Raw genomic sequence first — 23,247 nt, forward strand, 5'->3', positions numbered from 1 at the left:
AAGACCTGTGACAATGAAAAGTACAAATTCTGTTAGAGAATGTATAACTCTACTCGTTATTTGTGCAAATCCAAACAAGATAATCATAAAACAAATAATAAACATGCCAAAAGTCTTTGTTGTTGTGGTTTAGTAGGATTTAATGAATGCTGCATATCTGCGCTGCCGCGGTTCTATGGTTGCTATGGTGATCCGAGGGCCTACTACATAACTGACCAATCAACGAACAGTTCTATTAATTATCAGCCAATCGCAGCGTAGTAGGGCGTGGCTGGTCGGAAAGCGGGTGTGAATAAAGCTCAGCTCTCTGCTCCGGGAGATGGCGCTAACGCAGGTCCTGAGGTATTTAACTGTAATAAAGCGGAGAGGAAGGAGATCAGCGCTCATTTCTGAAGTGATTTCTACTTTACATTTCTTGTTGTTTGTACCTGATTTCAGCTGAATTTAACATAAAACATGACCACAGGAGAGTGTGGAGGTAAAGCCCTGTGTGTAGACTGAGGCTCGGGTTTCTGTGTTGGAGAATCTGGAGCTGAGATACTGACAGTAAGGAGATGTTTATACTGTTTACACTCTGTCTTTACTCTGTTCTTTCACAGAACTCACTGTGTATATATGGACCATAACGTACAGATAAAGCGGTTCAGATTAATTCCATGCTTTCTTATGCTGGTCCTAATGCTCCAAATGTTTTATTATTATTAATATAATGACTAGGATTTTATAAAACTAAACAATGTTCATTTCTCAGATCAACACAACATATTTCTATAAACTCAGTGTTCATTTCTTGAGGGTGGTGTCATGATGTCACAGATCAGTTTTGCTTAAACCCATCTACAGACATTTAACCTACGCTGTGTTTATTAGATAAAACTGACTAAACTAATTAAGAAGGTGTTTGATGATGCAAGGTCAGGTTAATTATAAATTGCTGACTGAGATTAAAAAATTAAAACGTACTCTTTCAGCCCATTATTCAAATGTACACTTCTCAACTCTGACTGAAGATTTCTTCCTTTCTCAAAACAAAGGAGAAAGCCATAATTACGGCATCTGGACTTGGTTAATGTTCAAATATATGGTATGATATTGTCATTTGATCTGAAAGTGTAAACAATTTTTTCTTTGAATATGTAAGTAGAGTAATGTTCAGTTATGTCTATATATATATATAAACATAGCTGTAGATGTGTAATTTCAGGGTTTTTCATTATTGTGATCATTTTGTGAATAAATAAAGCCTGTGCTCTGAAACTGGTTGCTATTCCTTTAAAGACGTGGTTTGCTTGGTGCAGTTCAGTCCAGCTCTTATTGCCGTGTGCTGCTGGACACTCCCACAGTGACACATCACCTGCTGCATGGCGAGGCTGGGCAAATCGAGGAAGTAGTAAGTGTTGATAAGATCAGCACATGATAAGATCACATTTTCAAGCACTTAGCTCCAGTCTGTGGCGCGTGAGAGGGGCAGGAGACCAGACAGAGCTACGTTATTTTAGCCTCATGAAACTTCAGAAATCAGATCCGGTCGTGTGAGATGATTGTGTGATGCCTCTTGTTTGTTGACGTGTCGGTTATCACCACTTGTTGCAAACTGAGAAGGACAACAACAACAAAAAAAGTGCAAGTAACAATTTTTCAAATGGACAATGCCAGGCTGCATGTTGCTCTTGCTACTGTGAGGAGCCTGTGTGGACTAAATGCAGTGTCATGGCGTGCCGTGTCTCCGGACTTGTCTTCCATTGAGCATCTCTGGGATGTTGTTGGTTGGCAATTGCAAAAGGAGCTCCCAGCAGCTGATCTTCTTTTGTGTCCATTAACCGCCTCACTGATAACATGCTCATAATCGATACTGAACAAAGAGAGATGCTTTGAATTATTTGTTTCCATTTTTGAAAAATCACTTGAATATCTTCAGCATCCTGTAACTTCCATAATTCCATGTCTTTTGTTCGTCGTGTCGCAATTTCAGTGTATTTCATCTTCTGAAACTTTGCGTAGTTTCAGAGTAGAGTACAGACATCACCCTCAAATATTTTCCTCTGTTTGCTTTCCCTTACACTCAGTCTCTATTAACCCATCCACTGTAGATCCATTACTCATTCTGTGTTCCTCTATTGGCTGAAAATAGAGGGAGGTGAGGAAAAAACTGAAACTTTTTTTTTTTTTGTGAGTGTGTGTACATCATTCACATTTTGTCTCAAATAATTGTATTGTATTTTTTTTCTCCTCCAGAAATGTCTGATGTCATCTTTTCCAAGACTTCTATCCTCTGAGTTTATATGTGTATCTTTATACATTATCATGTTAATGGCCTCCAAAACGAGCTCCAATTTCCCACACATACACGAAACAGAAAACGAAGAGCATAATAATAATAATGTTATTAACAAGAGGAAAATTCACCACTGTTCAGAGTGTGGGAAGGGTTTTAATCAAAAGAGTTACCTTCAACTTCACCAGCGAATTCACACTGGAGAGAACCTCTATCACTGCACAGACTGTGGCAAGAGCTTTAACATTGAGAATAATCTCAAAACACACCAGCGAATTCACACTGGAGAGAAGCCCTTTCAGTGCCTCGAGTGTGGGAAGAGTTTTAGAGAAAGAGGGACTCTGAAGATTCACCAGCGTATTCATACCGAAGAAAAACCGTATTCCTGCCTGGTGTGTGGGAGGTGTTTTACCCAGCAGAGCAGTCTACAGCGGCACAGACGAATTCATACCGGAGAGAAACCGTATTACTGCACCGAGTGCGGGAAAAGCTTTAGACAGCGGAACATTCTTCAGCTTCACAAGCGAATTCACACTGGAGAGAAACCATGTTACTGTTCACATTGTGGAAACGGCTTCAGAGACAGGAGCACTCTCAAAAAGCACGAGAGAATTCATACCGGAGAGAAGCCGTATCAGTGCTCAGAGTGTAGGAAGAATTTTACGAGCCGGAGTACTCTCAAAATACACCAGAGGATTCACACCGGACTGAAGCCATTTGACTGCGCTGAGTGTGGGAGGAGTTTCAATCGACACAGTAATCTTCTGCTGCACCAGAGAATTCATACCGGAGAGAAGCCTTATTATTGTTCTGAGTGTGGGCGGAGCTTCAGACATTCCAGCACTATGAGGATGCACAAATGCAGTAAGACAGAGGCAGAAAGGAATGATGTGTGTTTGTCAGAAAACAGTTTATAAAGAGTATTATTTCACTTCAGGCATTAAAAAGAGTAAACTACATAATTTTATTTACTTTTTTTTCAGATTGTTTAAGAAAAATATAATAAAACTCAATTTTGAATCTAATCATGAGCAGTGTGTATTGTTACACTGTGCTGTTTTATATGTTACTCTGTAAAATATATCTGTATAATGTATGACTGTTTTTAGCTCCTTGTGATTTGATTTGGAAACTGCTGCTGAGATCTGTTGATAATGTGTCTCTGAGGGATATCTGAAAGAAAATGAACTGATATCAGAACACAATCATGAGACTTTGTACAATTCTCTAGATCAAACACAGTTAAGCTGTAATTTCACATTGTTGTTTAAAAATAAAATATACTTGCTATTAAACACCTTAAATAAAAATTACACTTCAAGATGGTTCCCTCCTGCTTCTGTATTTTAATACAGGGCTGTGTATTATTAGTGTATATCAGTATTCGTGGAATTACGTATCCAGGGAATTATTTACTCCCTAATTTTTAAATTGTGTTTTATCTAGAAGAGCAGCTTTTTGTGTGTGTTTGCTTATTTTGTTATTTTGTTTAAGTTTAATAATTACGGTAGTAGTACGGAACTAGTACAGTAGTACGATAGTAATTAATATATCATTCTCTATTAATTTGCCCCTTTCACCCTTCAATTTTCAGGACCCACACCTTATCACCATAGGGCAGGTATGAATGGATCAGACACAACAGTGTTACTGGAGTCTTTAAAAACCTTAGTGTCACTCCTGGACTCAATAGTCCACTGGTTAAATCATCCATCCAACGGCGTCCTGTGTCCACTGATGACGGTCTAGAGGACGATCCACGGTATCACACACCAACAGCTAATCATACCAGCTACATGGGGGCCCTGAGCATTGAAGAAGAAAAATACAAGTATGCAGAGCAACGGATGGACTATAGTCTGTAATTTTAGAACTACAAACAGCGACTAAGTAGTTAGGGGAGCTGAGGGAGTGGACGAGAGGACGATATTAGTCTGCTATTTTCTCTTGGGAAGGCAAAATCCTGACTGCCATGGTGATATAAAGTTGATGACCACTAAACTGACCAATCAGTGGGCTGCTTGTATGAGCTGCTAGCCAATCGCAAGTCAGGAGGCGGAGCTTGCCTGAAAACCGGTGGGATATTTGTGGTGTTGGAGAACGCTGCAGCGCGTGGACAGTAAGGATCTAGTCCGTTACTTTCACTGTTCGTTACTCGCCCTGTTTGATGCTGTGGTTTTATTGACACTGACAGAAATGTTTATGGGACTATAACCAGCTTTGCTTATCGTAGAAAGCAAGCGGCACTGAAGCAGCCAAGCAAACGTGGCTATGCTAATGCTAGCGTGCTAGATCTTAGCTGTTCTGTTTCCCACAGTATTATATTTACTGCTAATGTCTCCCAAGAGAAACTGGAGATGCTGTCCTTTGCATGCCTTGAAATAAGTAAAGCTAAATAATATATGGTGATAGGTAATGGTAAATAGGCTGGTCAATAAAAATAAAGTAGTTTTGGTAATGTTTCAGTTGGGGAAAAACATTTTGAATTTCCCCCTTTACAATGTATTTGCAGTTTCCCAACGTTGTGGCTCAAGACTGAGAGCGAAATAAAGGGTTTACACACCAATATTAAGGTAATGAATTGAGTAATCACAGAATTTGTATTTATAATGGGACAAAAATACAGTATAAATATTTGAAGTCTGTTATTTCAGCTGTTTTTGTTGTAATTAACATTGAGTTTAAGTTCCAATTTTTCTTGTTCTTTTCCAGAACTGAATGACACCCAGGTTCGGTTTTTTCCACTAACATACATGTTGAATAATTTTCCACAAGTGCTTCACTGCTGAAATCCAGAGAACATTATGTTATAAATGTTTTGTAACTGCACAAAAAACATTTCTTGTTTATTCCTAATCAGGAGATGTCTTTCCCATAAGGAAATGCTACAGAAATTCATTTTGAATTAAGTTTCTTTGAGATAATAGCATCCAGAATTAGCTCTATTTTTTCAGCAGCTGTGCTCTGATACTGTACAACATCTGAAAAACACAAATGGAGGGCAATAAAGACAAGAGCACAAACGTATTCCAACGAAGTCCTACCAGAGAGAAGCAGTACTACTGCCCGGAGTGTGGTATGAGTTTTAGACAGTTAAACACTCTGAGATGTCACAGGCGAATTCACAACGGAGAGAAACAATATCGGTGCCTGGATTGTGGGAAGAATTTTACTGTCCAAAGTAATCTACAGCGGCACCGGCGAATTCATACCAAACAGAAGCCGTATCACTGCTTGGAGTGTGGGAGGTGCTTCAACCAACAGAACAGTCTAATACGACACGAGCGAATTCATACCGGAGAAAAACCATATCACTGTTTGGAGTGTGGGAAGAGCTTTAGACAGAGGAGCAGTCTCCAACAACACCAGCTCATGCACACGGGGGAAAAACCCTACATCTGTTCAGAATGTGGACAGAGTTTTAAACGACATCTCAATCTCAAAATCCACCAGAGAATTCATACCGGAGAGAAACCTCATCACTGCTCAGACTGTGGGAAGAACTTCAGGCACCCGAACTGCATAAAGAGACACAAGTGCATTAAGAGGGAAGCTGAAACATATGACATAGGTTCCTCAGAGGGCAGTTGTTAATGTAACTCTGAAGTTCTGTTTTTATAATCGCTTTATGGTTAAACTCTTTTTCTTTGTTTTTTACACCATCTCCATTACCATTCCAACTTTAGTTAATTAATCAAGAGTGCCTCACTTCTGGTGTTAACAGTCTCTGATTGTCTGAGAATGTTGTATTGGATGTCAGAACACTGCTGTGAAAATTTGATGGCAGCCACAACAGCATTAGTGTGTGGGGGTGTAAAGAGTTGACAGATGCAGACATAACCAGGCAACGATGTTGTTGAAATTTAACACAAACAGACACTTTTAAAACCATTTTATAATCTAACAATTGCCTCTATGTCCAGATTCCTTTGCATTCAACATTTGGCCCTAAACAATAACAAACTATAAAACAAGTTTTGTCAGTTACTCACAGTGTGTGATCGTGTAAAGCCTGTTACTTTGTGTTCAAAACAAACTATAACACTGAAGAACTGTATTGAATTGAAGTTCAAGCAGCTTATTTACACAAAGATCTCTGATCATGACAGAAATGGACAAGATCACACTTTAACAGTGATGTATTTTAATTTTATTAAAGAACCACACTTTATCAACCAGATGTGATGAATGAACAGGGCATTGCTGGCATCCAGTTATCTAGAGATAGTTCATATCAAGGTCTGACTGAGTGCGGTGCTGTGTGTGAAATCACAGCCTCGTTCTTCAGTCTCTGGTGTTCTGTCTTTAATAATCCAGAGAGTTCACCCATTTTCATGAAATGTTAAATATAAACAGAAACCTGTGCAAAGGAACTCTTCAGAAACTCAGTAATGGTCAGATGTGTCTGTTTATTCGTGTTATCATAGTGACAGACAAGATTTAAATTTTGTAAAATATAGAGCAGAAATGTGGGCAGCTGTGGCCTGGTGGTGAGGGAACAGGGCTGTAAGCGGAAGGTAGCCGGCTCGATCATCGGAGCCAGCGGGTCATGACTGAAGTGCCCTTGAGCAAGGCACCTAACCCCTAACTGCTCCCCTGGCGCTGTGGCTAGAGCTGCCCACCGCTCTGGGAACTGTTCACTGCCCCCTAGTGTTCACTGCACGTATGTAAATGAAGAGAATAAAGTCCTGTGTGCAAGCACAGTGACCAATAACGTGATTTGGATTCTTGAAATTGAAAGGCTTGTAGGACACCTCCACACATAAAGAGACATTGTTGATTTACTGTAACTCTCTCAACATGTAAAACTGAGTAAAGCTCGCCTGAAAACAAGTGAATTGTGTTTAAGCCACAGTGATTTAAACACAAATGTGTGTGTCCCGATTCTGTGTGCTCTCAACTCTGACCCCTTGAACACTCGCACCCACCAACAATATTTAGTTCAAAGTCCATATCTCAAGGAAGGGTTTAGGGGTTTACAGCAAGAATTGGAATGGGGAAGAACAATTTAGACCCCAAAAGAGGCCCATGACTCCAGAGATCACTGCTCCAGTGCTGGTGGCTAATAACCCTGTAATGTACCCTTTGTACGGGGTGTGGTGACTTCAGCATCTCATTCTTTTGACAGTGCTTTTTTGTGGAGATTGTAAAGAACAGTGAATAATGGGTGAATTCAATAAAGTAGCTGAATTCAATCATAAGGTGTGTCCACAGACATTTCGATGTGTAATGTATATACCTTAGGTTTTCCACTGAAAAGTGCTCTTACTGTGTTTAGGGTTATTGTTTTTTTATTAATTGCATCTAATAAGATGTTGTTTATCCTTTTGAGAGTGTAATTGTTTGATTTATTTTTTTACTGTAAGTAAATTTTAGCTCTTTATTATTTTAACATGTAACCATGGTGACACCACATTCCCAAAGTGGTGAAGTCAGTAATTATAAAATATAATAAAATGGTGTTAAAAATATAAGTGTCTCCCTGAAAGGAATATTTCACAGAGTGCTGCAGAAAATATAAGCTTTAAATTTGCCTCCAAGAGTCAGTGCACTGTCATTTTTAGCATGAAACTTTAGCCAACAATATGTATGTACTTATTTATTGTTTTTATGTTTCCCGTAAGATGCAGTCAAATTGCGTTGTCATCCCCGAATGACCCAGTTTATGCTCTGTCCTGTGGGTCTCCATACACAAGGGTGGCTGTTTAATATAGGTTTAATACAGAGTCTCTGATACATCCAAGCCACAATATATCAGTATAATGGTGTAGAAAATGAAGATACTAGCACAGTACGTGCAATATTAATATGTAAGTAGTGTACAATAGTGGAAATAATTTTATTTTTTTGCGGTCCAGTGTACATTAAGATGAATTAAGCTTAAATTGCTTGAAACGTTTAACAACAAATATATCTGTATATTTCCATATTAAATACACAAGACACTTTACTAAAATATTTTGAAATATTGCTCTATATTTAACCACACAAAGAGGATGTATAATAAAAATGTGTGTATTTAAATTTTCCTTATTATTAGTAGTAAATTTTATTGAGGTGCTAAATAACAGTGATACTTCAAACATATTGTTCCACCCAGTCCAGTAGATGGAAGTAAATCATTGAATATCCTCCAATAAAATCAAAAACATTTTACATTTGTCAGATTTGCTGCATAATCTTACATTTTTAAGTAATATATAAGAAATAAATCCAAACATTTAAAACATTAAATGGAACCCCCGAGATCTCTACTGCAGTACAAACATTATAAAGTACGTGCTGAACTGTGCGCAAAATAGATTTAGTACAAAATTGTTTTTCTTTAAGCCTGCTCCATACTTTTACAGTTGCCACGGTGATATGAAACCCTGAGGACGTCTGAACTGGCCAATCACCAGGCTGCTCGTAAAGGATGCTATCCAATCGCAGGCGAGGTAGGCGGTGCTTGCCGGAAAACGGGTGTGAGTTTGGTGGTGGAGGGAGCTGCGGTGTGGACAGTAAGGGTCTCGTTTATTTACGCGGGGTTTTCCCGGTGTTTATTACTGACAGTGTATCAAACAAGAGTGGAGATGTTTTTAAATTAAAAACACGAAACGCCGAAGCAGCTTAAACTCGGATGATTGTGCTAATGCTAACATGCTAGCTCGTGTGTTTTGTTTACATATTTCTAGTTGGGATTTGCAGAGATTAATTCATTTAAAAGAGATTTTTTTCTGCCTCTGAGCAGACTATGATAGTTGACCAAGAGAGTTGATGTTGGTGTAAAAGGACATTTCCTAAAGTCTGAACTCTGAAAACCTTAATATACTGAAATAAGGGGTTAGAAACAGTAGTTCTCATTTTAGATCAGCTGTTTACTTATCTCTAAATAATGTTTTATTGTGAATCGGACGGACATCAGATGGACTGAAATTAATGGGTAGCCAATCAATAATGTGTTAATCTTCAAGGAAGTCACAGTTTCTCAGTCTTTACATTTGGCGGCAATAACAAAATCTAAGTGAAGACAATCTGCTTGTTGAGTGTGACACCACACATGACGTTATGCCATTTCTGGGTCCAGTTGCACCTTTGGTCCTATGTCATACGTTAATAAGACGTGTTTACTGTTTGATTAAAGCTGAACGTCTCAGTCAGTTATGAGATCATGGTTTAGGAATTTATTAAAAGGAATAAATCAAATGGAAAAAGAAGCAAATGTGTCTTTGGCAGCACTGTTCGCACATTTGCAGCTCATTCTGGTCAGTGATCTGCCGTGTGGACCGACGGTGTGCTCGGTTTCTGGGAGCAGAGGAGGTGCAGGGAGAGAGCTGCTGTTGCTCCTTCTCAGGGAGCCGAGCAATTGTGGAGGGAGAACTGTCTCTGGGAGCAGAGGTCAGTCCTGGTGTTCTAACGAGTTGTGCTATTAATTATCTAATATAAAGTAGCTAAGGTTAGTACAGAGAGTGGCTAGGTTTGGTGCTAGCTGTTTTTTTCTTTTTAAAAACTCGCTAGAAGGTCTGAAAAGTCACTAACTCTAGTGGCAAAATCACTAAGTTGGCCACACTATGCAGCGGTTTGTAACTGGACGTGACGTTTCACAAGGTCGATACGTCACAACATAACAAGCAGATAGAAACTGTGGATCCTAAAGGCAAACATTGGTTGCAGATTTTATTTCACACTGAGCTTTCCTTCTCTCCTCTAGAACTGAAGAAGCATCCAGGAAAGGTTTTTCCAGCTCCTACACGATTTATAAACAAAATAATGTCGGGAGATGGAGACAAGAGGAATCCGCCACCCTTCTGATATCGAGAGACACGAAATACGAGATGATGTCTTCACCGACCGGCTGTAGTTCTCAGCAGATATCTGAGAGAGTAACTAAGGATAACAACAATAACACAGACAAGAGCAAAATACACATCTGCTCTGAATGTGGGCGGGGTTTCGATAAGAAGTGTAATCTGAAAGCTCATTGGCTCACACACACTGGAGAGAAACCCTATCACTGCTCAGAATGTGGAAAGAATTTCAGTCAAAAAATTAATCTCAAAGCACATCAGTACATTCACACTGCGGAGAATCCGTATCGCTGCTTGGAATGTAGCAAGAGTTTCACACTGCGGAGTTTTCTACACAGACACCAGCGAATTCATACCGGAGAGAAGCCTTTCCACTGCTCAGAGTGTGGGAAGAGCTTCAGCCGACATGGTCATCTCCTGCTCCATCAGCGAATTCACACCGGAGAGAAACCGTGTTACTGCTCACACTGCGGGAACAGTTTCAGAAACGTTAGCACCCTCAAAAAGCACAAGCGCATTCATACCGGAGAGAAGCCGTATCAGTGTGCACAGTGTGGGAAGAGTTTTAACCAGCAGAGCACTCTCCAACAACACGAACGAACTCATACCGGAGAGAAACCCTATCGTTGCTCGGACTGTGGGAAGACTTTCAGCCAACAGAGTCATCTTCTAATACACCAGCGAATTCATACCGGAGAGAAGCCATATTACTGCTCTGAGTGTGGGCGGAGCTTCAGGCATCCAAACACTTTAAAGAAGCACAGGTGTGTTCAGACAGCGGCCGAAACTTATCCTAATGGCATAGGACTGTCAGAGAGCAGTTAGTGTTTTAATGAAACATCACCTGAGTGTATTTTCTGTGTCGTTTCTGTCTGTGTGATTGCAGATAAATAAATGTTACTCCTGAAAGACGTAATGAATATGAGATTTGTTTAATTTATTCATTTTTATCACCAAAGATTGGCAAACAATATATTACAATAATGTTCACCTTTTTTTAGCTCACCTGAGATGAAGTGTCAAAGTACTTTGTGGTCCCAGTTTATGCTCCATAGAGTGGGTCACCCACATGGTCGAAAACAGGTTTACTACAGCATCTCTGATACATTCAAGCAGCTAGGGGTCAGTGTTAAAGATGTTTAATAACGTGGAGAAAAATCACTGGAGAAAATGATTGACTACACCTTTTAACCCTTTAGGGTCTAAGAACATTTTCTCAACTTTCTGAAATTCGTGTTTAAAGCACTTGTATTATAATATATTACCCACGTGTTTTATATCAAAGTGTTCAGAACAATCTCAGCTCTCTCGTTAAGAAAGGCTCATGTGACCTAGAGCATTTTATGAAGAGATAATCTGTCTCTAACCCTGAAAAACTTAAATCAGATTTTAGAAAATCTTTATATTTCTTATGAAAACATGTGGATGAATTGTTTTTGTGATTGACATAGTTTTATCAGAGTCTTAAAAACAAGCGAATCCACCGGTTAGACACAGCGAGAGGCTGAGAGGGCGTGTCTCAAGCTTATACATAGGCTGGTAACTCGGGATGTACAGTGGTGATAACATGCGATTGAAAGAGCAGTTTCTGCACATTCACAGAGTGTTTGAACTGTATTTCTGCGCTGTGTTTTCGCCAAGATATTAATAGAAACATCACAAATGGTTATTGACGCGCCGGCACGTTCTTCGTCCCTAGAGGGTTCCTAAAGTAAACCATTAGTATAGCACTCTCAGAGCTGACTAGGGTGTGCTTTATGTAAGAGATTTCTATTTTTTTTAAACATTTAAATTCCTGTCAATGGATATGATTTTATTAAATCTAAAAAAAAGTGTTTCTGACTTTCTTTTTTGTCATTTATTCATCGGTTCTCATTTTCCTTTGTGACTATATACTGTATTATATTGTAATATAAGTGTTATTGCTGTATCTTTATTACTTTACATTTATGATTTGTTTAAACAGGTTACACTGGTGTCACCACATTTCTATTGTTTGTGTAAAAATGAGACACTGTTGAAGAGAGGAGTCATGTCTGAATTAATAATGTCAAAGTTCTTTATGGAAATCAAGACATATATAAGGTTCAGTTTAACACCAAATCTTTGGGACTCGTGAAGTGTAACTGACTGATATTTTAATCCCTGAAACACACTTGTGTTCTCCCTGATAATGCAAAGGTGGGAAATAAAACCTTAAAACCTCTTTCAGTTCAGTGTGTTTTCATCATATTGAATGAGAAACTGAATCACAGAGACTGTCGCTGATTGATTGGGACTGTTTTGTGAGCATTGCCCTGGAGACCTACTGCTTCTGGCTGTTCATTAATCATCCATTGGTTCCTCTGAAGGGTTTTCATCTTGTGCTGAGGGAGTTTTTCCTGCCGTTATCACCGTTGACTCAAAGGAGGCTTGGACCTGGATGTCTGTAAAGCTGCTTTGTGATATTTGTTGTGAAAAACACAACTTAAATGAACTGAATTGAGTCTAGCTGCCTCTTGGGACATAAAGGTTTTTTATGGGGTTATGTGTACGTGTTCAGATTGCTAATGTCAGAGCAAGAGTTAAGTCTGAACTGTGATATTAATAGCATTCCTCTTATATCAGTACCACGCCTCTCCTGCTTTAAGCCCTAAATTGATTGGTGTCAGAAGTGGGATACGGGCAAAAAAATGGTAGAATTATTCCAGGTCTCACTGGAGAATCTGGTGAGGAAGTCTGGTAAATCTCTTTGGTTTGTAATAAGAAAATCACACACTAGTGACTGGGGGAGAAGATCCCGCCCAGGACCCCACGACCCTACAGATGTGCTGCAGCGCCACTGTGCTGCGCCTTTAACAACAAATATTAGATGACATTTAGGCACATATTGATGTTTCAGGAGTATGTAGCACCCATGCACACACACACACACAAATTATAGTTAAAAAAAAAAAACCCACAAAACTACTGAAAGCAGATTATAGACAGCAGTAGATTCAACTGGAAAGGTGGAAAAAGCTCAAGAGCAAAAACATTAACAAAAAAATCCTGTTGTTTGATTATTTTATTATTTGTTAATGCAACTAGAAAATAACACACAAAATTTAGGTTAAACTTGGTCTGCTGCACAACCAGAAGAAAACGTTAATAAATCAGGACAGTCATTCCCTACACACTTTTTCTAATATATTCACATATCATTAAAGCAGTAATTAGAATGTAACACATCACATAAACATTAGCAAACTGCTGCTAACAATCCTTATACACCACCTGGCCAAACAAAATGGTTATATCAAATGTGGTTATATCAAAACAAAAAACTATTTTGTATTGCACTTTTTACAGCTGATATTTTCACAAAGCAGCTTCACAGAATTCCAGTAAAGACAGCTTTAAACTGCCTTTGATTTAGCTTTGATTACAGCTTTCGCAGCATGTGCTAAAACGTGACAAACGTGTGCTATGTCACAAAATGTATTTCATTCGGAGTTGCATTATGTTTTGGCCGATATCTTATTGACTGTGGGTCTCCTCTGTCACATCCCAAGGACTTTCAGTGATATTCAGTGGAGGACTCTGAGGTGAACCCAGAACCACTCCTTCATGAGGGAAGAGTCCACTGATGGGTCATCCTGCTCATTCAGGCACTCAGAATTAATTTTTATTGCCAAGTAACATTAGTGACCTACGACTCAACTGTCAGAATCAACACTGCCTCCCGAAGCTTTACCACAGACACTGTGCCCCGTCGCTTCATCACTTCACATGCTTCCTTTCTAACCCTGACTCGCCCATCACTGAGTCAGTCTGGACTCATCAGACCTAATGACATTTCTCCTTCACTACAAACAAGTCCAAATAAACTGAAGGCATTTGTTCTGATTAGTGTCTAACACTCACCGGTGGTGTTTTAATGCCACACAGCTGTAAACTGATTCCGTGAGCTCCTGTGACAGTGTCCAAACTGTTTTCTGTACTAAACACAGCAAAAGAACCATGAGGTCTCTCTCCTGTTGAGTTTAGATTGAGCTGTGCTCACAGTTTGACACACTGTAGAAAAGCTCAGTATCTTAAAGGTTAATACACTGTTATAATTACATCATATCCGCCATTTTTAGGGAAAAGTTAAAGCAATAAAATATGTAAAAACATTAAAAACAATGTTCATTTGGAAAATAATGTATATATTGGATATGGAAAATAAACATTCCCTTGAAATGGTTTTGAAGCGACTACAGAGCATTTCACCCACATTAATCAACACAAAGATATATAATTAAACCTAATAATATAATTAATGTCATTCAATTTTAATAATAATTTAATCACTTGAAAGACAAAATGTATAGTTTGTTCAAGCTGCCCACTCCTAGGCCAAATATCTTAAGTCAAATATCACAAATCTGATGCAGCTCAAACCTCTATTTCAGCTGTTTGACAAAATCGGGAGTGCTGCTCTCCAAAGAAGGAGTCCTTAAATGTTTGACTAGTTTTAATTTAAAAACTAATGATGAATCAGTTAAAACTGAATCCAAATTAAGAATTAAAATAAAAATAGTTATTCTGCGTATGGTTTCATTCCTTAATGTTTATAATTACAATAATGAGGAAGTCCAGAATCGGTGATGAATGAGCTGCTTTTGTTTGTTTTTTCCAAATACGCACCAAACATTGCTGCTTCCATCGATTCATAGATATACAACAAAAACGCCTCGTTTTCAAAGTCATGGAGTAAATATAGGAAGGTGAACTTGGCAAGAAAGATTTGGTGAAATAAATGTAGTTTATTTGTTTAAATGTTACAGTCTACAAACTAATCTGTTCGTTACAAAAAGAGCATTCACAGGACTTGTTTGTATGAATTGTATGTGTATATCTGGCAACCCATCATGAAAAACCAGCCTTAAACCTTCTCCTGGAGAGGAGCAATGTGAAGGACTTTTTCACCATGTTAAGAGTAATGTAGGATCAAAATCTCACTAATGTAATGACAAACTGCTGTCTTTGCTTAAATACTTCATCCATTTTAGTGATTATATTCATATTAAAGTTTATTAACCCCTGATGGTCTTCAGTGGGCATTGTTAGCCGTTTGTTTTCGGGGAGGGGGATTTATTTGAGACATTGCTGTTTGGAAAAAGTGAAATTCCCCCTCTATATAAACACTGTGGAGTCTGTATAAATGTCTATGATTTCAACATGAAATGGATTAGACGTTGCTGCTTGCCGTATTTACTACGTCCCTTATACAAAGCTGTCCTTAGAGGAAGAAATATAAATTCATTGATGTTATGTTTTGTTTTCAGTGGTTGCTATAAACACACACCTGAATCCCTCAGAGATGAACCTTGCAGAGTTCTGGTTAATCAGTCTAAAGTGTTTTTAACCTGTATTCAGTTTGAGTTTTAGAGCGTAATGTTTAGTTGTAACGAGGCCAATCATCTGAACCCGACTGTGGGACACGTTTTCTGACACGTGTTTTAGAAACAAGACGTTACTCATTGAATCTGTTAAATCTTATTAATCACTGCAGTAATTATCCATTCACAGACTCTAAAGTATTTACTTATCAAAACCAGATCAATGACCTTTTTTGGCCAGGCAGTGTAGCGCCCCCTGTGGTTATATAGTGCACACTACTGCAGTCAGTCAAACTCTCCAGGGTTAAATACAAGAGAAGAGGACACACATGTTCACAACGATATAACAGTCTCTAGTAAGAAAAGGACACAAGTTTGATAAGAGTGTGACGTGAATGTGAGAACAGAGCTCAGAGAGACGACTCTGTGTTTGTGTGTCAGCGCCACCCAGAGGTAAGATAAACTACAGAGAATTAAATATTGTAATTATGTAATAAAAGTTACCCAAGAAAACAATTATATGTGACATGTCTGCGCCTCCCTCTTACTGCACTTGTGTTTCTGTAGAGAGTACGAGTGTCTGAAGTTCGTCCCACACTCGGAGCAGAAATACGGTTTCTCTCCGGTATGAATTCGCTCGTGTAATTTCAGAGCCCCTCTGTCTTTAACACTCTTCCCACACTCTGAGCACTGATAGGGTTTCTCTCCGGTGTGAATCCGTTGGTGCCGCTGTAGGACGCTCTGCTGGTTAAAACTCCTCCCACACTCTGAGCACTGATACGGTTTCTCTCCGGTGTGAATTCGCTGATGTCTTTGGAGATGAGCCTCTTGACTAAACCTCTTCCCACACTCCAAACACGGATGTGGTTTCTCTCCGGTGTGAATTCGATGGTGTGTTCGGAGATGACGTTCCTCTCTGAAACTCTTGCCACATTCCTGACAGTGAAAGAGTCTATGACCGGTGTGAATCCGCTGGTGTTGCTGTAGATTGTTCCTCTGAGTGAAACCCTTCCCACATTCTGAACAGAGGTGAGTTTTCCTCTTCTTTGTGTCACCTTCTGAAGTTTCAGTGTGGATGGAACCAGACGATGACTGAAAACTTGAGTTTCCTTCGGTTGCCATTACCTCACTCTTAATCCTCAGAATGTCGTGTGGTGTGACACATTTCTTTATGTGTTGGTGGAAATAAAATGAAATATTATTAGAAGATGGGCACTAGGGGCAGGATTTCCACAAGGAGATTCCACAATCTCAGTGTCTGAGAGAGAAGAAGAAAAAATATTAAAGCTGCAGCGTGAATGTTACAATGTCTCTATTCTGTTGTTCTGTTAATTTACTTTTTCCAGTTAAAGAGGTTGATTTTCATGATTTTCTTGCTATATTTATTCAGATCTGAGAAATTGTTGTAAGAATTTCTAAATGTTGAAACCATTACTAGGAACATGGTCCCAAACTGCCATTAAAGGCAGTGTCTGTGGTTTTGGGGAACTGCTGCTCTCTCTGGTTTGTTTAGATTCAGAACCAAAGATGTGGAGGTGTGTTTGAGAAAAAAAGACTGTTGTTTGTGGTAACAGTTAAACTTCAGACAAGCACTAACAAAAGTCTTTTTTTTCCTCAATCACACTGTTCCACCATAAACTCATGTGTAACTCGAGCTGTTCAGTTTTGTAGCACATTCGCTCTGTGTTTACTTTCATGCAGTTAGCGCTCTCCTGAATTTAGAGTCAGTTCCACCTTAAGTAATGTAACTGTAACAGCAAAAGTAAGTCAGTGTTACCCCCCTATGGAGCGGGAATAGAGCAACATCCTCATCTCGGTTGGTGCTTTTCAGCGTTTGGAGTCTCTCCGTTGTCTAAAAACCTCCAGATGGCGTTTCTCTGCCGTGAGCAGAGAGAGAGAAAGCCTAGCACCGGACCCAGACACTTCGATTTTTTTACCCATTTACAGACACTGGGGCTTCGTAAACACATTAGAGCGGTTTCCAGAGCAAACCGACTGCAGAGCAGCACATGGAGAGGAAATATCACTTGAGAAAACATCAGTTGAAAAACAACTTTCCTCAGTTTATTTATTTCCTAACAGTTTTAACTCCTTCCATTCCCTGACACCACAGCATTAAAACCCAGTTCAAATGACTGTAATGAATATCACATGCTCAGGAACACTCAGGAACGGCTGTCAATAAACACATTGTCTCTCCTTGATGCTTGCTCTTGATGGTGGAAGTGATTTATTAATAACATCCAAGAATGTAAACAAACTGTCTGAGAGTCCTCATCCAGATCGGACAGATAGTCAGTAGAAGCGTGTTGTGATCTGATAAGTTGCAGTTTATTTTTATAAATAATGAATGTTTTACTCTTGAGGGCAAAGAAGAAAACCACCGTTCAGACTGGTACCCATCTACAATTCAAATCCCTGAAGCATGTGTCATTACAGATCTTTAAAAACACCTTTAACACTGAAAGATATGAACACATTTTTTTTCCAAATGATACATTCATTCTGCACACTCTGCTCCAGGATCATGGCTGTGTAAATGGTGAGAATGTGTGCAATGCTGACCTCCCTGCCCATTGAAAATTTAATAACAAAAGCCCCTAAAACTGTGCAGTTAAATACTTAAATAACAGAAGAATGGCAAACCATTCTGTTTTCAAAACTGTATCAGCTGGGGGCTAGCTCACAAAAGCAGGATTTCTCAGTTAGCCAGATAACTTAAGCCTAAAGTCAAGATTAGGAACAGAGCTGAGGGTGACACCTGTCACCCAAACAGTCCCAAAACAGTTATTTTTTATTAAAAATAAAGGAACGTAACGCTGTGATAAACATGCAACTGCCTTTTATTAATTTGCTGCACACATTCAGTTTGTAATGAACACATATTCAAAAAAAAAGTAGACATAAACCTTCTGTTGTTCCCTCATTCAGCACAAGCTAGTTAGCATTTCACATACTGACCCAGTAAGTTCGGAACTGGGTGTGTACTCACCTCTTCAGCCCAGGGGATCCATAGCTGCTCCAGAAAAATGATCAGTGAACCATCCCTAGTGAAAGAGGTGAACAGTAGATTAGTGCACACACACAGACAGAGAGTACTTCATTTATCCCAGAGGCAAATGTCTGTGTTACAGCAGCAAATGTAGAAAAATGAAAGACACCAATGGGAATATAGTGTAAATAATGTATAATGAATTATTAAAAATGAAGGATGTAAGAGTTATTGCAGTCGTAAATAAGCAGCAGCTGTATCAGAACGTATAGGACATCATCTAAAAACGCTGATCAAACTAAACATTCTCCAAATAAAAATAATAATCCTTTGAGATGTACCTGGGGAAATCTGCTCAAACAGTAACACAGAACTTTCACCACTAAATACAGATTAGTTGTGATTATATTTAAACAAATAGAAATTAAACACAATTCTAATGGATTTGTGCTTTCAGAGTTTATGTCTAAATCATCTGTTTAGTTTTTCTTGTGTGTGGAGGGAGGCTGGAGGTTGTGAGAAGTTCCACTGACCACAGCTCCCTCTCTCAGAGCTGAAGGAGTCTTTAAGAGCTCAGTTCTGACCGAGACCTTCGCTGTGGTCAGTATTTTACACACAGTATCAGGACTTTTACTGAAGGATGGGTCTGGGACACTATAAACACCTCTAAATAAACACAACAGTCAAATCAAAGAAGGGAAAGACTCATTCAAACCAAACACAAAGAGCTAAGATTAACATGAACTCTGCAGCTCCAATAACAAACACAAATGACCCAAGCTCTTCTGAACGGGTCAGAAATAAACACGGAGAAAAACCGAGAGGAAATAGGTGTCAAAATAACTTACTGTCCACACTTTCTCCTCCTCAGCTCCTCTCTTCTATCAACAACGATGTCAACATCCGGGAAACTCCTGTCCGGGTATCGACGCCTGCGATTGGCTGCTACGTCACATGAGCAAAGCTCTGATTGGTCAGGAGAGAACTAACGACCCCTTTTATATATTTTATAGTTTTCCCATATTTATTTGTATACATATTTAGTGTTAATATAGAGACAATAAGGGGAAAATAAATTATTATTATTATTATTAATATAAATAGTAATAGCTATAATTTATATTAATAAAGATGATAATACTGTGGTAAGTAGCGATATGTCACAGTGTTTCAGTAAAATAAATTGTGAAATGCAGATATAGGTTTGTAAGTCTGCAACTGAACGTTCATAAATACACGAATATGAATAATAGATACATTCTCTTCCACGAATTTGTTTCTTTTCTATGTGGAGGATTATTAGCCAATCATAGTGCAGGGGCGGGGCGTGTCTGAAAACGGGTGTGATTAAAGCCACGCCCCCGTGGTCACGTGTTCGCAGTTGTAAACAGGAGAGAGGCAGGAGCGGCGCTGTGAGAGTAACAGTAAGACTCTGTTGTCATTGTTTACACCATGTTTTACTCCAACATTTACACAGATCATCTGCCTTTAAACCCTTCATCCGCTCCACACACACACACCGGGCTGAGGACTGTGGGATATTCCATTATTATACGTTCAGGGTTTAATAGTGATACCTTATCAGAATTATCAGTTCCACCTTAAATGGTGCTGCATAAGTCAGGAGCCTGAGGAATGTCATTCCAAAATCCCTTCCACCTTAAAATGAATAACAGTAATTCTTCTGGAGTCGGAGTGTAACTTCGTTATTTAAGGTGGAAGAGACGGTTTTAAAGCTTCACAATTTAAGGTGGATGGACGAAGCTTTATTTTATGTTGAAATATTTAAGTGAAAGACTCAAACACTGTCGAATCAAGCCCAGTGAGTGAGTTATTGTTGTATAAAATTAACAAGGCTGTGTCCTAGAGAGAGATATTTCTTGTGATTTTAAATTTAAAAATATTTTTATTTATAAGGGGCACTATGCTGTATTCTGTTTACTGGAGGACATGTAGTTTGTGAAGAAATGAATACAACATTTTAGTTTAGATTATTCAGATTGTTTTAATTGGATGTTTTGGTTAGTTTGTGATCTTATATAAACATATATTAATATACAGATATGTGTAGAAATGTGTATGTATTGGGCATGGTGGCATTTGGTTGCAGGGGATAACAAAAAAACAGTTTCACCACTTGTACAATTTGAGGCTGTTACAGACTGAAAACAGATTTAAAATGTCACTGGTTAGAGTTAAATAACTCGTATGTCTAATTTCTGAATATCTTTCTGAAACACAGATTCAGAGACTGAACGACTGGAGACAGTTCCCAGGAAAAAAATAGATGCTCCACACCAGCAGCTGTGAAGAAAAATAGATTTTTCTCTTTTTGTTTGTTTCTCTTCTCTAGAAATGTCTGAAGTCTTCTTCTGCGCAGGGCACAGATTAAACACATGTCCCTCAGAAGAAACATCATTCTCTGCTAAAAACTAACAGAGTTATTAAAGGACCACAGCTGAAACTCTCCCTCAAAAACATTCCACATCCTAAATCCTCCTCACTCACTCCAGTTTCCTGTGACTAAACAACCTGCTTCATACCTCCACCTCATCACCTCCCTCTCTGCCATGACTGCTGCTCCTGCTGAGGGACACTGGATGGTCCGGTCTCTGTGCCCAGAGCACAGCCACCCAGAACTCCTCCACAACCTTCTGAGAGTACCCCTACACTGTCTCAGGCTCAGTTTTGGGTTTGGTTGGTGAGAGAGGCAGAAACGTCCTGGTGACATCACTACGACACCTCATTCTCATCAGTGGGCAGTTTTTGGAGGAGCTCTTTCTGATCCCAGGGCTTGGGATGCAACCAGCGTCGCTCACCGCCATAAACAAGGACTTCTGGCCACGGTTGTCAGGGTGCTTGTACAGTATGATGGATTAAACGTGGATATGGTGTGGATTAATTGTTATCTCAGTTTAAACTAAACATGCTCTCTGCTTCAGGAGGAGGTCCTGGAAAAAGGCCTCGGTTTGACTAACGGGAGAGAATGAGTTATAACGTTGAAGTAATTCATTGATAAATTTAGGTGACAGACAATGGACATTGTGTTTTACCTGCATCTTGTAATGATGTTTGATCTCTCTTTCTTTGTAATGATGGTGTCTCTCCTTCAAAAATGACTGAAATCTCCTTCAAGCGGCTCCCACGTTTCAGCACAGATTAGACTTTCCTCCACAGAGCTGTCAGATGTCCCTGAGAAGAATCTCTCTCTCTACTGAATCTAAAATAGGTTGAAAGTGTGAGTATGGCGTCTGGAGGAAGCTGCAGTGCTCTACAGATGTTCCCTGGTGCAGATGAAGACTCTGAGTGTGAGCAGAGTTTAGATGAAGAAACTCTGGTATCACAGCAGCTCTCTCCACTAGGAGAGAAACCATATAGGTGTTCAGAGTGTCCGAAGAGTTTTACTCAACAGGGCAGTCTCCAGCGGCACTGGCAAATTCATACCGGAGAGAAACCGTATTACTGCTCGGTGTGTGGGAGGAGCTTTAGCCAACAAGGAACTCTCCACCGCCACCAGCGCATTCACACCGGAGAGAGACAGCACTGTTGTCCGGAGTGTGGGAAATATTTTCGATGCATCGATGACCTGAAAACACACCAGCGAATTCACACTGGAGAGAAACCATACCCCTGTGTGGAGTGTGGGAAGAGTTTTACAAGGCGGAGCAGTCTCCAGCTGCACCAGCGCATCCATGCTACTGAGAAACGGTACTACTGTTCAGAGTGTACAAAGAGTTTTACTCAGCTGAGTAGCCTCCAGAGGCACCGGCGAATTCACACTGGAGAGAAGCCACATCACTGCTCTGAGTGCGGCAAGAGCTTTCGATTCAGTGTTGACTTTAAAACACACCAGCGCTTCCACACAGGAGAGAGGCCGTACCTCTGCACAGAGTGTGGAAAGAGCTTTACTCTCCAGAGTATTTTACAGAAGCACCAGCGAATTCATACCGGAGAAAAACCTTACTACTGCTCAGAGTGTGGGGACAGTTTCACTCTCCAGGCTCACCTCCAACGACACCAGCGAATTCACACTGGAGAGAGGCCCTACTACTGCCCTGAATGTGGGAAGAGCTTCAGGGACAAGGGTAACCTCCAAAGGCACCAGCGGATTCACACCGGAGAGAAGCCATATCAGTGCTCAGAGTGTGAGAGGAGCTTCAGAGATGGAGGGACCCTCAAAAAACATCAACTGATTCACACAGAGGAAAAACCCTTCCAGTGCCCTGAGTGCAGCAACAGATTCAGGCATTCAAACACTCTGAAAGTCCACAAATGCAGCGCAAGGTGAAAATAAAACACAGTTTTATTACAGCTGTCCTCAGAGGTCCTGAGATCTCACAGCAGAAAAATAATTACACATAATTTTAATCAATAAATTAAAAATATGTGAAATGAGGTGTCACTTCTGCTTGATGGAAAAGAAGACTTACATCCACACCGGCCCTCTATGGATTTGGTTTGACACCCCTGCTGTAGACAGAAAGTGGTTTCTTGCAGTGTAACTTCTGAGAACATTTAGTTTTAAAATTATATCACACTGGTGCAAGAATGTGTATGTATTTTCTAATATTTCATTATTGTCATTTCATATGTGAATGGATTAGTTCAAATGGTATTTCTACACCAGTTACAGATATAGGTTAATGCAGAGTCTTGCCCAACAATTATTTTGTGATGTCTTTATGGTTAACCAAAAATTTCAGCCAAATAGGATTTTTAATCTTTTTACAACTGTAATAATAAAAACAGTTTGAGTTCATCATATAACTCCTTTTTTCCATTTGTCTTTAACACACAGGAGAAGACAAGACATGCAGTCGTAGCATAAAGCCCATAAATATTGCATTA

At 39.5% G+C, this 23,247-nt stretch overlaps 2 protein-coding genes across 2 annotated transcripts; one reads left to right on the plus strand and one right to left on the minus strand.

Annotated features, from left to right (window-relative positions):
- The first annotated feature begins 351 nt into the window (after positions 1-351).
- Positions 352-23,119, plus strand: LOC136706695 (zinc finger protein 850-like). Its single transcript, XM_066680288.1, has 10 exons — positions 352-546; positions 2,236-3,184; positions 4,988-5,004; positions 5,276-5,864; positions 8,626-8,633; positions 9,570-9,652; positions 9,966-10,882; positions 15,815-15,860; positions 15,975-16,032; positions 21,629-23,119. Exons 2-10 carry the CDS (start codon positions 2,245-2,247, stop codon positions 22,685-22,687), a joined length of 3,717 nt encoding a protein of 1,238 aa, XP_066536385.1. The 5' UTR covers positions 352-546; positions 2,236-2,244; the 3' UTR covers positions 22,688-23,119.
- On the minus strand, positions 14,561-19,336 carry LOC136707128 (zinc finger protein 214-like). The gene is made up of 3 exons (XM_066681042.1): positions 19,248-19,336; positions 18,400-18,454; positions 14,561-16,665 (listed from the first exon to the last, which is right to left on the minus strand). Exon 3 carries the CDS (start codon positions 16,527-16,529, stop codon positions 15,924-15,926), a length of 606 nt encoding a protein of 201 aa, XP_066537139.1. The 5' UTR covers positions 16,530-16,665; positions 18,400-18,454; positions 19,248-19,336; the 3' UTR covers positions 14,561-15,923.
- Positions 23,120-23,247: the final 128 nt, after the last annotated feature.

Source organism: Hoplias malabaricus, chromosome 9 (genome assembly GCF_029633855.1).
Source record: "Hoplias malabaricus isolate fHopMal1 chromosome 9, fHopMal1.hap1, whole genome shotgun sequence".
In the NCBI taxonomy this organism is placed as follows: Eukaryota; Metazoa; Chordata; class Actinopteri; order Characiformes; family Erythrinidae; genus Hoplias; species Hoplias malabaricus.

What these genes read in the sequence shown, in the direction of transcription:
- LOC136706695 (XM_066680288.1), top strand. Translation starts at nt 2,245, where the DNA reads ATGTCATCTTTTCCAAGACTTCTATCCTCTGAGTTTATATGTGTATCT. An exon ending in AACTGTCTCTGGGAGCAGAG is followed by an intron (nt 9,653 to 9,965) that starts GTCAGTCCTGGT and finishes TCTCTCCTCTAG; the next exon opens with AACTGAAGAAGCATCCAGGA. An exon ending in TGTGTCAGCGCCACCCAGAG is followed by an intron (nt 15,861 to 15,974) that starts GTAAGATAAACT and finishes GTGTTTCTGTAG; the next exon opens with AGAGTACGAGTGTCTGAAGT.
- LOC136707128 (XM_066681042.1), bottom strand. Translation starts at nt 16,529, where the DNA reads ATGGCAACCGAAGGAAACTCAAGTTTTCAGTCATCGTCTGGTTCCATC.